General features: G+C 46.3%; 1 protein-coding gene across 1 annotated transcript in view; it reads right to left on the reverse strand.

Moving 5' to 3' along the window:
- Positions 1 to 17,907, reverse strand: part of SSPN (sarcospan) — a 19,697-nt gene that overhangs the window by 590 nt on the left and 1,200 nt on the right. Inside the window, 1 exon segment of the mRNA XM_009586604.1 lies at positions 5,082 to 5,168. Within this exon segment, the coding sequence (XP_009584899.1) occupies positions 5,082 to 5,168 (87 nt within the window).

Here is a 17,907-nt window from a genome sequence, read left to right on the forward strand (position 1 = left end):
TACCTTGCGTATTTTACATGAGTATTGCCTGGCAATTTTGAGACCTGATGAGAGCACCAAGAAATCTGTGTCTCTATACAGCCAGAAGCTTTACAGAGAGGGAGGGAGCATCTTCCTCCGCTGTTGTGCCTGCATTGGCTAGACTTAAGTCATCAGCTGAGATGCAGTTGCCTTGAAGCAGAGCTGAGCAGACTGAGGCTTGGCCTGACATATTATCCCAGGCTGTGCTGAGAAGTAGGTGTTTTTGAAACTTTGCTCCTGTGTTATTCTCGGCTCTTGGTTTGCATGCCCAAACAAATCTGATTTATACTTGCAAATCAGGTAGTGATCAATCCCCTTCCAAAACTTGCCCCGTAAAGGTGGAGAAGTCTTTCAAAGGCATGAAAGAGCAGGGAGCGCCTTTCATTTCCCAGTGCTGCCCCTGCTATGGCATGAGAAGACCAAGGGTCTGTTTTGTCACTCCCCTACTTCTTATACCAGTGGCAGCTTTAAAATAGGATGGCTTTTATCAAGGGTAGCTATGCAGAGTCCACCCCCACAAATGCATGGAAACCAGCAGCGATTCAGAGCCTTTGTCACTCCGGGTTGCACCTGAGACCTTTGGATAGTGGAGCATATGGACTTCCCTTGCTTTTGATAGCTGGAACTGGCAGTTGCTGTGCTGCATACAAAATATGTGTGAATGTATATTAAAATCATATTCTGTGTTTAGCCAAAATAGCATTTTTAGTTCTGTTCAGCATTGTAAAAACATTTATTTTTCTTGGCGTCTTATCTGTCAGACACATGGCATGGTTGGGAATCTGTTATTTTAAACAGCAGCTTCTCTCTTTCTCTCTCTCTCTCTCTCTTTCAACCTCAATACCACAAGCAAACTATCAATATAAAAACATTTTTTATGACCTTGAAACTGGTATGTCTTGATAAAATTCACACTCCTGGTGTATTTGTCTTACATCTACAGCGTGAATCAATCTTCCTACTCAGTTGCCAGCTTAAAAAAAAATATTTGGGCTTATTGCAGATCTTAAAGCACTATATACATTTTCTCCCCCATATCACCGAATTCTTACAACAAGGTCTTTGTTTCCAAGACTTGGCTACTATTAAATTTAATGACTTCCCCTGCAGCCTTAAACCAAGGGCAGCTTCAGAATGAGGGTGTCTCTTTTTAAATGCAATTACTTTACCCCCGCAGCTTTCAAGGTAAAGGTCCATGGGAAAGGTGACATTGGAAAATAGGGACACCTCCTCGTATAAAGCACACAGAAGGGAGCACTACTGACTGATGGACGCCCTCCAAACAAAGATGTGGTAATTTGTAGGCCTGTGGCATTACTTTAAAAGATGGTGCAAGTGTGTCTGATGGGAAAAATGGAAAATGGACAAACATTGATGACTGTTCCTCTTTGAAGGACCAGAGTTCTTCTGCGATGCAGAAGTCCTAGCGGACTGGCTGGAAGTCCCTGGATTCAGACCAGCAGGAGACAGAAGCAGGCCTCCCTAATAAATGAGATATTAAGCCAAGACTACACAGTGTGCCTGATTCTCCCTGGCAGGTATTTTATTTAGCTGCCAATTTCTAGCCAGAGTCAGTACAAAGTAGCATGAAATCCACAGCCTAAACCACTACACTCCAGGTACAGTAAGCAAGAATTTGCCTGTTGTGTACCTAAAGGGAAAGAAATCTCAGAATCCCTTTGAAACGCACCAGATAGATACACAGGCAGCTCTTACAGCAATCCTCAGAGGTGACAGAGATGCGTGGGGACATAGGGCAATTTCCAAATAGTTTATTATTCTCACAAGATGTTTGCAGAGGAATCTCTCTGTGAGCCGTTGAAAATGAACACATTTCCAAATATCAAAGGTGAGGCAAATGCAAACACTGCCTGTGAGGGAGCACAAGACAGCAAGTGCTGAGATCCCATCAGCAGATTAATCACATGCCAGACCTGGAGGCAACTTCAACATTGCAAATAGAACTGCGTAGTGAGCTCTGCCCAGGAACCAGAACTTGCCACTGGAAAACAGTTTTTTACCAGTCTCAGAGAGATAGGCACTGCGATTGCTGTTTAAATAGAAGGAGAAAAGGGAAGCGGGGAGAGACAGCATACGATGAGGTCAGAGCACGGCAGCTCATTCTCCTTTGGGTTCCTCATATGAGGAAGAAACATTTTAGCAATATTTGCTGGCAAAAGTTTTGCTCTGTGCCAAAAAGAAAATAAATAACATAAGATGGATTGAGTTCCTCATGGAAAAGTCTTCTCATAGTTATCAGAGGTGAAACCAGAAGGGTTTGCAGACGTGGATCCAGGGGACCCCTTTGGAAGGCGGTGGTGGCTCAGGCACGAGCCCATGCAGGGAACAGGAACCGCGGTGTGTGTCACAGCGTGGGCTGCTGGGGCTGGGTGGGCAGGAGTAGAGGGTGTCACGCTACCATGGGAGATGCCGTGACGAGGACCACAGTGAGTGATCTGTCAGATATGAGCAGATATCCCAGGAAGTCCACAGGACATCTCAAAATTTTCCTGTGATGTGGTCTTTTTTTTTTTTTTTTGCCAAGGGAGAGGATCTCTCCTTTTAAATACACACCTAACAGCTGGGCATGCTGCTTTGCCGTCCTGCAGAGCATGCTTCCTGCAGGGGCAGAGATGGGGAGGCAGGGGCAGAAATTCAACCTGGGACTCACCGTTGTCCCCCCAAAGGGCAAAGCCACCTTCCCTTTGGGTGGTGGTCTCCCTTTTTTATGGACGCAGAGGGTGCTGTGGATACCCGCAGTAGTCTCGGGAAGGGACTTTTGTCAAAAGCAGTTCTAACATGTCCTTCTTCAACAGGATGGGGGGCTCATGCAAGTGTGAAGTGAAAGAAGCAGCTGTCAAGAGGGAGGAAGGCAGAGAGAACTGCACGGGTCTCCTCCCATTTCCCACCTCGAGGGACTCACTCGTGGTGGTCACAGGGTCACCTCAAGGGCTGACTAAAATCCCCCCGGCCTGTGTGTGTTTGGTCCTCCTCCCAAAGTGACCCTCGGGCTATGCAAGGGATCACGGGGTGCTTACTGCACTCCAGGGAAGCCTGGCCAAGATTTTCACGTAGGATGATGCTTAGCAGCCACATGCAGCCTCGGTGGGGACCAGCCACCAGCATGGGGACAGGGTCTGGGCTGGAGAGCAAGTCCCCAGGAGGACGGTCAGGGCAGATAGGGCTGAACCCAACCCCCGAGGAGAGAAAAACCCAAGTTGCTCGTCTTTGTCTCATAATTGTAATTTTGCATCCTCAGCCTTGTCGACAAATAGCTTATGTTCATTTTTTTGTTCGGAGACAGGCTTTAGCTGACATCTGAAGATCTGAGAAGGGATACTGGAGATTTAGATGAGTCCTGTGTGATCAAAGCCCCGGAGGAGACTCTTAGCTCCTACTTTGTTTAAAATAGGTCCATGCCCTGCAGCCAGAAGCCATTGGTCCGGAGAGGCAGCGAGGAGAGGAGGCACTGTGGGATAACGGCTCCCAGTATGGACGTGGGACAGGAGAGGTGAACAGCCTGGGAATGATCAAGTTTTGTGGCATGCTGCAATAGGAAACACTGGGAAGGTGGATTCTGGGGAGGAGGGTGCTTTGGGTAGGCTACAGTCCATGGGCTATTGACTGAACCAGAAGTCTTTCACGGGGGACTTTAGCTCTAACTCTGCCAGGTGATGAGGAATAACCCATTTTACATCACCTGGGGAGCACTTTAAAAACATTTATTTTCTTGCGGGAGCGATGGCTCACGTTCCTCACTGCCAGGGTGGGTGGTGTTGCTAAGGGTGGCAGAGACATCTGCCCAGCCCGACATGCCGTTCCCACCACGAGGGATGACTCCCTTCCTGCTTGGATGCCAAGTTCAATTTAATGCTGCAGGGCAAGCAATAAAAAGCCTGGCGTGGCAGCTCCCGCCCAGCCCAGCAGCTAAACTGCTTACTTGCGGGTGTAAAGGTGACGGGGCAAGAATGTAAAGGCAATCAAAGGGCAGAAACAATTGTTCTTCTCCCTTTCTTTATGTAAGCACGGGAGAAGCTTGAGAGAGGCACAAAAGATACACCGGGGTCTAATTTCTAAGGGAGGATGAATGCCAGGTTTCGAAAAGCCACTCCTTGCATTTGATTTCCTTCTGCCTTTCTCAGTTAATAATCACTGTTATTTTGTGTTGCTTGCGTCGGTATTTTTCTTGGTTATTATGTGTCTGCAAAATATTAAGAGCCCTGAAAATTACAATAATAAAGAAAAACAGCCTAGAAAAATGGTGTTAAAAACATCCCATCTGGAACAAGCATTCTGTCTTTTCTTTTCTAGTCGCTTACCAGTGTCAACGAAGCACAGTTTTGGGGACCGAGGCGGGGCGTGGGGCATGGTTTCTGTGCCTCCCTCGCGATGCACAGATGGGAATTTGCTTCATGGAGGAGTGCTTGTCCCCATGGTTTGCCAACACTTTCCCATGTTCGCTAATGCCTGACCCTGACACAAGGCACCATGCGCCGAGACACGGCTGCCGGTGTCCAGGTACAGCCTCTCTTTCCCTGACCATGGAGGCGGGCAGGTAGAGTTTTCCAGGCATGCTTTTTAATTTGCCTGTGCCCACTCAGTTTCTTATTTCATGGTAAGGAGCAAAACTGCTGGAAAGATGCTGAGATGCTTCTTAGATCACATTAAAAATTAAAACTTGATTTAAGTGGACCCATTTTATGCCACCCTACTTCTTGCCAGCTCTCTATGATATCTCTACTTAATCAGTAACCCCCAATCTTTCACTGAACACTTCCCAAATTATTCCAGCTTTGTTGATCTGAATCTCTTTGATATTCTTAAAACATGGCAAATAAAAAGGTATCTTGCTCTGATTTGAAATATTTGTTATTAGAGTTTCCCCTTTATAGGCTACAATTTCTTCCTTAGCTGCCTACAAAATACCAGAAAACCATTCTTGCATTTCAGGTGCATTTTCACTTCTTTTCATGTCGTCTTAAAAATATCCCCAGTATCAACTTTTCTGATTATATTTAACGACCTGAGAAGAAAAAGAAAGCAAAAAAAACCCAAGGTACCTTTACTGTGAACTGCACACACGTCTTCTCATCAGGTTGGTACGAAATACAAAGCATAACAAATCCCACTAAGGACACCACACAGACCTGCAAGGGAAAAGATTTAAAATGTGTCAAAGTTAAAAAAAAAAACCACCACAAAAATAACATTTTTTCAAGCCAAAACACCCTTCTGTGTTAGCAGGACCGTAACTCAAGGAGCAGTGTGTAAGTCAAGTCGTCTGAGTAGGGGCTACAGCCATGCGTGTAACAGCCTCATATGTGTGAATGCGCTTGTGAGGAGGGAAGAGCTTTAACCTTCACTGTACAGACACCGAGGCACAAAAAACTTACTCAGAGTGACTTTTTGAATCAAACTTACAAAGACACAGCCCAGTAATAGCCTCCAGGATGTGTTTTGAGTTTTTTTCCATGTAACTATCAAAAAGGAGCGGAAGGCTTATGAAGTTGGGCTTGCAAGCCCCAAAAGCACCATCCTACGTACCACTGGATGCTGACAGGGTTTTTATGTCACCAGTACAGGTTGTAAATCAGTACATGATTTACATGTATGCCGCTGGATAAGAAGCAGCACACTTTAGAGCAGAGGCTTTCAACCTCTCCTAGAGTGGACACCTTACCAAAGAAGACATCTCCCCTGCAATCTGAGACTGTATTTTAGCCCTGTGGCAGTAATTGCTGATGGTTAACAGTAATGGAAAACTATTTATGCACTTTATTATTCATTTAGCTGTCTTTATTATTAATTCTGAAGACTGAGATTTATCTGCAGGAGCAGATATTCACCGGTAGGCATTTTCCAGCCACGTAAGGGGGGAAGCTCCTGCTCTGAGGAGCTAGCCCAATAAATACGATTTCCTTTTTAAAGTGGTGTTATCTGAGCTCCCCATGGTGCTAAGCACTCCAGTCAAGTGCCTTCCTCTCCCACGTTTTTGGAGGACCAGCAAGCAGACTTCACAGGAGGACACAGGAGCCACAGCTCTGCTTTCTGCTTTCTGGCAGCTTCCCCCGCGCCTGTACAAGAGGAGCCGGGTCCCCAGGCGCCCGGTGAGGGGCTCCCTGTGCCGCCGCGGGGCTGCCGGGGCCGGATCAGGGCATGCAGGGAGCCCTGACTGCGCCCGCAGAGGGAGAGGGCGTTGTCGGCGGCTGGAGCTATGCTTGGAGGAATCCGTGCGTGTTTGGGTTGCCTTGGAAAAATAGGTGAGTTGACGGCATGCACGCGTTTTAAAATGCCGCTTTGTATCACACCTTTAAAAAATAACCCCAGGTGTGATGAGCCTTAGTGGGGACCTTAGCTGAGGTGAGCCAGCGTGCTTTCAAAGGTGCTAAGGCTTGTCTTCACACGGGGCCGGGAGCAAGCTTTGGCCTCCTTGCTAGGAGCGTCTTGATTATAAATGATAGCTATTAAATTCCCAGTGACTACAGAGAGAATCTATATTTTTTTTCCCCCTTCATTTTACTTTGGGGGTTCTGAAGACTTCCCATGAGTGTGAGGCTTTCTGCTTTCCCAGAGCAGTGGGATTTGCCCTCTGGGCCAGACCCGGGTGCCAGTTGCCTTTGCTCAGGAGTGGGACTACGGAGATGCCTGCAGGAGTGCAGGGCTCCTTCACAGCCCCATCCCTCCCTGCTCCCTGCACGCTACGGCAGTGCTGTTCACATCCAAATTTCCAGCTCCATAGGGGACTGCTTGACCTGCAGTGAAAAATGCATAAGTGTCCTTTTAGGCAGCAATGGTTAAACATTTTTTTTTTATGATCTGATGCATAAAATACCAAATTTTTCTTTGTATCTGCATTGTTGGTGTAAGGCACTAGACAACAGCCCTGTAAAGGAAGAGTGCCTCTCAACACACGGACAGTTATGTCCCTCAAGAACCTGTGTGATTAATAACACTTTTCCCGTAAAGTTTTATTTCATGTCATTTCAGTAGGACATGAATAGGAAGTATTGCCTGAGAGCATTTCTAAAGAAAGCGTCAGTATTATTTACTCCTTTCCATGTCGTGTGTATTTATATTCTGGTCCTGTGACTTACACGCTGCCTCCAATTTATTTGTTTTCTTCTTTTTATTGTTGACAGCCATAGCTGACAGGGATGTCGGGGGAAAAAACAACTTTTCTTGTCAAAGGTCTTTCAGTGCTGGGGTTTTTTTTGCCCTGTAGTGCTTCTATGTGACTCAACATGTTTTATTTCTCAGGATTAATCGCCTATGTCCTTGGTCCCTTGCACTGTATATTAATCTTTTAATTCAATTATCACGCCCATAAAACTTAAATCTTAAGGAGATCATATCTCTAGTAATATCCAAATGATAAACTCCCCCAGTGGCAGTAGTGGCTGAAGGAAAGGACTTGCAGCAAGAACTAAGAAAAATGCTTAAATACACTCGCTTAACATTATGTCCCCAAATTCATACGAAATCAAAGGGGCTGCTCACGTCAAATCTAGACCTAAATATTTTCAGGATCTGGTGCTGAAGGATCTTGTTATGAGCAATAAATTAAATTTTCTTTGCTTGAGCTAGACTAGCGGGCATTTACACTTGCATGAACCGAGGGCCAGATTTGCCTCCAGGTTACCCCCGTGAGACGTCATGGGACTGTGCCCATTCTCCCATTCCTGTTCCCGTTTTCCCACAGAAAGCCGACAGAGCTGCATTCATTTCCGAGGGCAGAGTCAGATACCAATGATGGAATTTTCTCTCTACCATCAAGTGCCTCGTACAACTTCTTCAAAAACCCTGCTGGCTTTCAATGCAGCAGGATCAGACCTCCCTCTTCAGAAAGCTTCCCACACAAAAGACTATCGTTTAAAAGGATTTCCATTCCTGCATGCGCTTTCTAAAGTTCCTCTGGGATTTAAATAATATACTCAGGGATACTTGAAGGGGCACATTTGTAGAGAGGTATTTATAAAAGATTACGCTGGGTCGGGATTCCAGCAAGTCTTGGCCAGGATATTTCAGAAGGCTTAAGTAACAATATACCAACATTTTTTTTTAACCAGAGATGTGTATTTTTGTAAGTGATGGTAAAAAATAATGTTGCTGAGAATTATGACCCATATGTGTTTTACATTTCGGTTCTTTAAAGGTATATTCACTTATTGGAGCAAACCAAAGCGTGGAACATTTATACAGAAAACAGTTTTATGCGTCTATTTTATACATTATTAATAGATCAGTTTTGAATTATACCTGACAAGTGTATAAAAATCCTCTGGTAAATATTCGTTAGGACCCGCTAAGTGACTAAGAGAGCTGCATTACAGCAGGAACGTTATGGATGCTGTTGATGCTGATTGCTAAGTAGCATTAGGTAATCCTGCATCCTAGTGCTTCAATAGCCATTGCAATATCCCAGCTTGAAGCATACATTTCCTATGCCATATTGATGAAGCACACAACATAAAATGCAATTGAACTTGCTTTAGCACTTGCTTGCCACCAATCGATATGCATTTGTTATACAAATAAAATAGATTCTGTAAGAGCTGCAGAATAGCAGTTAATTAGATCAGCTCTTGTTACTGTTATCTGGAAATCTAGGAATATGCATTTCTATGCTGACTAAATTTCAACTCAAGTTTATTTCAAGATCCTATATTTCAAAATTTTCCAGATGGACTAACATACCCTTTGCTGAATAGGTAGTGACGTGAAAGGTTATCTAAGGAAAGAACTTAAATTTAGAAAAGTACTGCCTAGAAAAAGACCCAAATGTGATACAGATGTATTTAGGAAGGGTACAGATTTAATTCTGGTTAAGGCGTACCCTGTGAAATCCCCCAGTTCACAATCCAGGGAAAACAGCTGTTCGCTAGAGCTGGCTGAAAAACTTAAAAGTTTATGCTCTGGAAAAGTTTCAGTACTATTTCTTTTTAGCGGGAGGCAGTAGACGTTCCTCCCGTTGGACAGGAACATCTCAGGGCTGAAAAGTGACTTAAGGATTCATTTTCTTTAAACCACAATCAAAATAGGAGTAGACATTTTCCGGGTTGCCCCCACCCCAAAGAGGGAACTGAATCCTACAGATTTCAGCAAACCTGATCCCAACTGCATTTAGGAGTGGGTCCCAGTTGACTTGCCTGGGAAGATCCCTGCACCCATGGAGATCTAGCGTGCAGTCCTTGGCTCTTCAGGACTTTGGCAAACCAACTCTCCCTGCAGGCGCACACAGGCTAGCACCACGGGGTGTTTCTCACAGCTTGGAGCCTCGCACACTGCTGCAAAATAGATGGTTCCCCAGTGAGACTGCAACCGTACCGCAACGCACATTCGGCACTTGCAGGGAGCATGCCGTTACATATCTCGATCATCTTAAAACCAGAACTCAAGCAGTAAAGAAGAAGATCGATCTCAAGCTTTGTGTACCCAAAATCCCTCACCACCACCTTTACTTTAGCCGATCTCACCGTGCTGAAGAGCTCCAGCTGCCAGTGAAGCACGGCGGGCTGACACCCTGCCCAGCACGGTGCCGGCATCCTCCTGCACTAGCCAACCCTGTCCCTCCCACTAAACTTATTACACTTCTAAAAAGTGTCACAGGTGAGAAAAACAGGCTCATCGTCTCCGACAGGAACAAACACAGGTGGCAATGCAGAAGGGTGTTTGGACAAAGCCCACAGGCGTTGCCACCCAGTGAGGACCACGAGGCTCGGGGCAAGGGAGCCGCTCTCCCCATCCTCACCTCCCGGCAGCTCACTCGCGTCTGGTCCTGCAAGGACTAAGCACAAGGTGTAGGAGCGGCCCAAGGACACCCCGTGGTAGTGATGAAGATGGTTATGTAATGTATGGAATTGGGGGAAATATTAACACGTAGGGCACAAATTTCCACTGTGGTTTGCATTCATTATCTTTGCACACTGGCATATAAATGTGGTTTGCTTTATTTCGACAGATTTCAAAACCACAGATTGCTCTAATCTGTCTGCGTCTCTCCCTTGTATATTTGTGAAACTGGTTTTTCTTTTGTCATTGCTACAATTTTAGCCTGAGTGTTGCTATAGAATAGGTGGTTTTCTCCAGCAAAGCGCTTCCTACCCAGAGCATCTTGGAAACCCTGGCATATGAGGCTGGTAAAGAGGGAGTGTTGGAAACATCCACCAAGACACGAAGGAAGGAGGCAAAAACCTGGTTCAAAGGAGGATCTTGGGTCTACGCCACACCACAAGACAAATTCTGCAAACACTCACAAAGACATAGTATAGCTCATCTGCTCTTTATATGGGGGCTTGTTAGCAAGAATCTCCTGCAACAACTCTTAGAGGCAGAAAGCAAACACATTGGAGGACAATACCTCTCAAATATAGGCAGTGCAATGCCACACGGCATTGCTGAGACCCACAGGTGGACTCCTCCTTTTTAATAAGAATGTAAACTCTCATACTTCAGGGGAAAAAGTGCTATTAATCGAACCAGGAAGAAATTTCCATTATGGACAAGTTATTTCATAGTTGCTCACTTCAAGACCCTATGGATCTTTCTGTTTGTAGGGACAAGGGTAAAGAAATTATCTCTCGTAGCTATGTCTGAAGTCTCTGGCTTACCCTCAGAGGTGATATTTGGCTTGACGGCTCACCCGCCTTACCAGATATGGCAAGGCTTAGCTCCCTCCGCACGTTTGGAGAAGCCATGTTATCCACCGAACTTAACAATCCCACTGGACACAGACTTTGATGCAAGGAAGAAAATGTTCCCGTTGGTTTTGCCATTATGAACCAGGATCATCCCTGATGCCAGACATCTGTACAGGCTGTTGCAGACAGTGACACTGACGTTCATTCGCTTTATGAGGTTTGAGGAAATGGCAACAAAAGTGGGTGCTACAGGCAGCTTTCACTGCTAGCTTTCATCAGCGTCGGGTCAGCCTAGGTCTCACTACCACATGTAAAGAAGCCAGTCTGCCACACAGAAGTATTGCTCCTTAATGGTTTTTCCTCTTCCAGATTTCTCGTTAGATTTAAGGACAGTCTAGTCGCATATAAATTACTTCCAGAAATAATAGCTGTAATAATAATGATAAACATGTATATCGTGGTTGCAGGCAAAGGCCATCATCATCTAGGAAATCATTCTCTTAACAGCCATAAAACCCCATGACAACTGACCATCCCTGCCCCACCTGCAGAATAAAATAATGATGTCTTTACTACAGGTCCCTTCAAACCATGCAATAACACACCGTGACAGATACACAACTTACTTTTAAATTCTGTAACATAATCAAAACCCTGCAAGAACATTCATAATCCAATGAAACCGCATTTTTCAGTAATGATCTTTGCTGTTTAGGTCAGTTGCTCAGCAGGGAAAATGGTCACTTGTGCTATGGTGAGATTTAATTCCCTCTGCAAAGCACTGCCAAGGCTACCATCACTTACAAAGCCAGGAGCTGCAGCAGCAGTCCATTACTGCTGTTAAGTCAGAAATATGGTGCCGGGCAATCAAAAGCCTGAGGGAATCAAACAAAAAAATTAAAAGTTCCCAGAGCCAGCAGTGATTTGCAACGTGAGAAGCGTAGCATGGCTAAGAGTGCTATGTGAACACAACTCACGGTTTGAGATGTGTCCATGGCTATGAAGCTGTGGAAAGCCATCATCTCTATAGTCATAAGGTTACCTAGGCTGAGGAAACCTGTTTGAACAATCTCCCTCTCCAAATCTTACCTAGGCTTTTTGCATAAACATAATGCAGCCAGGAACTTTGATTTCCTCCCTCCTTCCCCTTGAGGCTGTAGCTGGAGCAGGGGGCTAAAACACAGAGGTGTCCAGGATTCGATTAGCACTTGACCAGGTATCATACAGGCCTCTGGTGTGGAGCTACCTTCTCAAACCATTCAAACATTCCATCTTTTTTTCCCATCAAAGTTTTTCACTTTATACCTCATCAAAATAAAAGTATGGATTTCAGTTAATCAGGCACCAATGCATAGTTATTTTTAGAAAATGATGAGATTTAATGGCAGAGGGCTCTGAAGAATACAGCTCTGGTGCTACATACATATATGGCTATAAACAAGAACTGGAAACCTCACCATAGCATATTTCATGCAGCGTACCTCGTTGTATACCATCCAGAGTTTCACATACTTTGGAGAAGGTTCAATTAAATACCTAAACTTGGAGGCTCTTCTTGAAGGCAGTCCTCCCTCAAACCTTTTGATGTTTGCCCATGGCTAATTGAAGCTAGCTTGTATAAAAAATGGATGCCTGCATGACTATAATTTCCATTAGCTGCTTTGATGGCACCAGTTTTTAAGTGTCACCTTTTATTAAAAATTGAAATCGGTTTCCCTAATAACAAGAAAAAGTTAAAAATCCAGCAAGGCTGTATAGGAGGTAAAGCCTGACTGAAAGCCACCTCCACAATTGCTGCAGGAAAAGGTGTCAAAAGCAACAACAAAAAAAACCCAGCAAGGGGCCAGGGCTAACAAGAAAGTGTCTCTCTCCTTTCAGGCTTTAAAAGAGAACACGTTTCAGGGGTTTTTAAATAGTCAATCATCCCTTATATCAATATGGAAGGGGATCGGTTGCCTCTCGCTCTAGCTGGGGATGCTTCCCAATTATTGACCCTCTCTAGGAAGATAAAAGGGTTGCCTCACGCATGAAGTGGTTGCCTGATGTTTGGCAGGGCCACCACCGTGCAGCCGGAGCGTCTGGCCTCATGGAAAAATGTTACATCCAGCAGGTGGGGGGATCCGGAAAGAGAAGGGTAGGGAGGCTGATGGGGACTTACCCGTACAGGTTTGTCTCGTTTTATCATGTGAGAGACCACCTGCAGAAAGGCTCTTAGGTGGAAATATCCACAGAGCCTCATCTGTGGGGAAATTGTCAGAGACAACGTGGCCCTTGAATTGCTTTGTTACATTGAGCCGGGGAAACCGTCTACATTATGGGAACAGCTACAGGTACAGCAAATCCCTTCTGGTACGGAGGAGCATGGGTCTAGCCAACCCCAGCTAATCATCAGGACACACTTAACTCCAATTTCTAATTCATATCACCTTATAGCACGGCACTGTCCATTTTTCCCCAGACACCTGTATACAATGCTTCATCCTTTCAGCATGCATCTCACAACAATGTTCTCAAAGCTTCTCCTTAACAGTTACACACGCGACCATCATTGTACCCATTTTCAGGGTGAAAATCCCAACCCTTGGCTTCTCCCTGTTGCCATCTTCTACCATCTCAAAAGAACAGCTTAATTTTAGAGGCCCTGCTGCTTCCTCGGGAACTGGGGATGCCGGAGCGACTTTGCCAAGAGCTGTACAAGCCAAAGAGGGTGCTGGGTGCGGGCAGCTCGTCACACCGCCTTCCTGCCATTCCAGCCCCAAAGCAACACAGACCCTGACAAGCTAAAGAGGCAGAGGCTGGGTCAGCACTGCCCGTTACAGGCAGCGCTATTGATTTTGGCACTCAGGCTTACCAGCCCACAAGCACATGCTGAGTCAGTGGCAGGACCCACCGTCTGAGTCAGACTCTCATGCAGAAGTAGATCAATTAAACAAACATTTCAATTATCAGCATCTGATAGGGATAGGCGGCATCGGGAGATAGTCCTTGCTGTTTGCTACCCACGTTGTACCAAGCATCGAAAGATCTTTGAAGCACGAAAACCAGTCAAGCTCCTCTGCCAGCCCTGTCATATGGATGGGTTGCCTTGCGCCGTTCCCTGATGCTGCCACGCAACACGCTCGCTCTTGCCCCTCATCTCCCGCAAACTGTCCCTCACAGCTGGGTTTTCCAGCCGTCGTGGGATCTTCATTTGTCTCACCTATCCTCGTCTGCGAGCTGCTCAGAGCAAAGGATTTGTTTCCTTTGGTGAAGGTTTTGGCTTAATTTTTTTTAAAGCTTCTTTACAAAAAAGGTATGAAAACTTAAAGAGACGTAAGTATTTCTGACCCCAGGTAAATGAAGAATAATTAAATTGCTTTTTCAGTTAAAAGCCTGCCTGCCTTTTGCACCACAAAGCCCCACATCAGACAAGCGAATGCTTGGCCAAAAGGCAACAAGGCATGGCTACCCCTTGGGTAAAGCTCAGGGACCTTCTGGCCGGGGGAAACACCTGGGGAGATGCGGCCCTGAAGGGCCTGAGCAGGGAGAAGCATCAGGGCTGAGGGCTCAGCCCGTGGCAGATCTTTTGAGACAATTTTTGCAATAAAATAAATGACAGCTGGAGCCACAGTTGCTGCCTTGAGCTGCTTGAGAAACAGATTTTTTTAAAAAATGTTTTTTAAAAATCCCAATTCTATGTACATCCATACATACATATGGATTTAAAATAACTTTCCGACAGAAATAGTAAACACCCTGGATAATAATTTCGGATGAGCATTTCTGTAACTTTTTTAACTGCCCGAGTCTGCAAAATGGGGCTGAAAGAGAGCTTGCCTGTGAAAACTCTGATACTCTCTACTTTTGATCACAGTGGAAATAATCTAAGAGCAGATTTTTCCAGGAGAAATACATCGTTTCTTCTTCTGGGTGTCAAAGGGCCACAAGCTAATGAAAAAGAATGAAAAGGCTACCATTAATATCTACTGCTTCGGCAACACTTTTCATCCAAGGATTTCAAAGCAAGGGGTGACGGATAGCCATTATTAACCCCACTTTACAGGGGAAATAACAAAGTCTTAGCAAGGTTAAGTAACTTGCCCAAAGCTGCGCAGCAAGTCAGTGGCAAGACAGAGAAAAACAAAAAAAAAGCCCTGCACTCCGGAGTGGATTTGTGAAGTTTGTCCAAGCTCCTTCAAAACAGCAAGCAGGAAGAGACTGCCGGGGCGATCCAGCCTGCAGTTTTGGGTGCTCAGGACAGGTCTCACGGAGGAGCCAGGCAGCTGCTTCAGACCTGGACACCTTTGCTGTAAATGGCTACAGGCAGGTGAAACAAATGCCACCCTCACTGTTTTTAACTGCATTTATTTGCCTGTCCCTAGCAATGTGGCAGAGGCATTTTACAGGGAATCGGTTGCTGAAGCTGAAGCAGAAGTGGTAAATCACGTAGGCTCCGTGGTTTCTGTTCATAAGCCTTTCCTTTGGTTTCTGACTAATGCCCCACGGATTTCAGATGAAATGCATTTCGAACTAGTAGGTTTTAACCAGGTTTCATGGTGAAATGCTTCTGGTGCAATGCAAGCTGTATTGTTTCCATCTGCAGGAGCTGCAGGAGGGAAGGGCGGGTGCCAGGCACCCCTCAGGGGGGACCACTTCGGTGTCGGGAACCTCTTCCGCTCCCCGTCAGCGGATTGCTGGCCACATTTATTCCACAGGATGGTGAACCCAATCCCTGGCCTGCGCTATCCTCACAAACCTAGGTGGTCAGGTTTTGAAGCAGTTTAATTCAGACTGCCTTGCATGGTGTTCCTTGGTAACATTTTACTCTAGCTGCTTCTCTAAATAAGTTCCATTTCATTCATGGTAATGCACCAAAGCACTTGATTTTCAGCAAGGAACGGTGTCACCATTTTGCCACTAATAAAGAAGAAAAAAAAAATCTTTCAATCAATCAGGGTCTATTTAACACATTAGCAATTTTCCTTCATTTTTCTGTCATCCTACATTAACAGCTGTGGGGTCACATCCAGCCCTGGTGTAATTCCAAAGGAGTAACAGTAGGAATGAGCTTAGCCCATTATCTCTAACGTTGCTAAAAAGGTCTCGATAATAGATTTTTTAAGTTCTTGATTCTGAATACTAATCAAGTCCTTTAAAAAGAGCACTTGAGTGGGATGCTACTAAAACAAATATGCTCTGGTATTTTACACCGCATCTTTCTGTTCTGTTGCTCATTTCTGTGCAAATAAATGAGTTTTGGGAAGTCACTTTCTGCCACAAGGTTTGTTCTCGAGCAGCATGTGGGTCATCCATCCCCTACCTATATGCCCTCCATGCAGCCTCCCACAGCAGCCCAAGAGCCAGCCTATAGGACATCCAGCCACACATAGGATATCCTAGCCAAGGGTCCTCCTTCACGGACCAATTTTCCCCCCAGGTCTCGGGAGGCCGGTCCTCAGCACGCTCTCTGCCACAGCTCACGGCAGCACCCTGTGACCCGCACACTCACAAACTCCGTCCCATGTCCCAGTGGGCACCGAGTACCTCCATGGAGATATCACAGCACAGCAACAAAGTAAAAGCAGCATCACGTTGTACCTCCTGCATTTTGCCCCTCAGATATATGCTTTGCATTACTCCCGTGGTGCATCGGCCGTGGCCAGTGCTCCATGCGCGCTCTCTTGCTGGGAGGCTCTGGGGCTGCACCATCACCTCCACCTCTCCTTTCTAGCGCCGGTTTCCCTTTTACCACCCTCTGCTGGCATCAGACCCCTCTTTACATTCTGCTTTGGGCTGAGGTTCCCTTCTGCTTTGGGCTGAGGATGCAGGAGAGCAGTGTGGTTCCCCAGGAGCCTGCCTGGCCACGTGCCCCCAGCACATGGTCCCTGCCATCACCCTAAGAGCAAGCAGGGGAGCATAAAAAGCCATTTCGAGCCCGGGAGGAATCAAACCGCACTTGAACATGCCGGTGGCTCAACGCCGCACCAGAGTCCCCAAGGTGAGAGTCACCATTTGACTCAAACTGTGGGTAGAGTAACCCCTCCCCACTGGTCCCTACCTGCAGCCCACAGGGTGCACTGGTCTTCCCAAGAGCCGGGGCACCCTGTAACACGGAGCAAAACGAAGCCCTGACCCCCACGGCCAGCACAGTCCCAGGAGATGTGTTCCCCCAGAGGTTACCCTGGCTGGCTGGTGAGTGCAAAACACGACCACCACGGCCGAGAGCTGAGTTTTGCCTTGAGTTGGGGATTAGCTCAAGAACACACACAGCGAGTTTTGCCTGTTTTTCAGGGGAGAACTCTGAAAGCGACTGAGCTTTGCCTCGCGTGGGCATCCGAATGTCACTACTGCTGGCGGCTGCTGTTAAAAATGAGAGGGGTTAGAGCTCTGTTAAAGTAGTGACTTTGGTGGGGTTTCAGGCCTCCCCGAGGGAGATCAGGCATATATGGATGTCTCAGATGGATGCTGTTTGGACACTGATGACGTTCACATGGGCCGGGAGCTGCTTCCATGGCTTTTCTCATATCCCTGGCCGTACGCTAGTTCAGTCCAGCTCACTCTTTGCCAGCTTTTTCTAGTGAAAAAGTTATTTCAAACCTGGGAAACTACTAGTGCTGTCTGGAAAAGACATAATCTGACCTCCAGAATCCCCAAAATAAACAAGAGGAGTGAAAATGTCACATGCTGCTATTTTATCATCCGTACTCCCCCCTGGCTTGTAACAGCAAAAACCCCAGGAGGAAGTTCTCCTCCCGAGCAAGGGCAGGCTCTTGCCTCGCGAAACATCACTAAACTCTTAGATACCTCTTTGGTCAGAAGAGAAACAAGCAAGGCGAGATGAGTAAGAGGAGCTCTTCCTTTGGGAGCTCAGGCCCTGCTCCTTCCACTCTTGAAGGGTCGCCCAGCAAGCCCCAAAGAGTTCAGGTGTTCAGATAATCCTCCGACTGGCAAGGAATTAGATTTGTGGGAGATGCTCCCATAGCTGTTTTATTTATTTGCTGGGAGTCCTTACAGTCTAACAACACCCAAAACAGTGCTAACACATCAATATATTTTTTCCTGAAGCCTGCTGCCTAGGGAAAAAACCTGCATACTAAATTACAATTATGGCACATAATCACCGACCCTGCCTCTCCACAGGCAAACCGCACGTCCCCGAGCACACGGCCAAGCGGGGCCACATCACGCACGGCACCGAGACCCCCACACCTCCTCCCCACGTCTGCAGGGGCGGCCCGGCCCTGGGGGCAGCCCGGGCTTCCTCCCAGGC

Source organism: Fulmarus glacialis, unplaced genomic scaffold (assembly GCF_000690835.1).
Source record: "Fulmarus glacialis isolate BGI_N327 unplaced genomic scaffold, ASM69083v1 scaffold17671, whole genome shotgun sequence".
NCBI lineage: Eukaryota > Metazoa > Chordata > Aves > Procellariiformes > Procellariidae > Fulmarus > Fulmarus glacialis.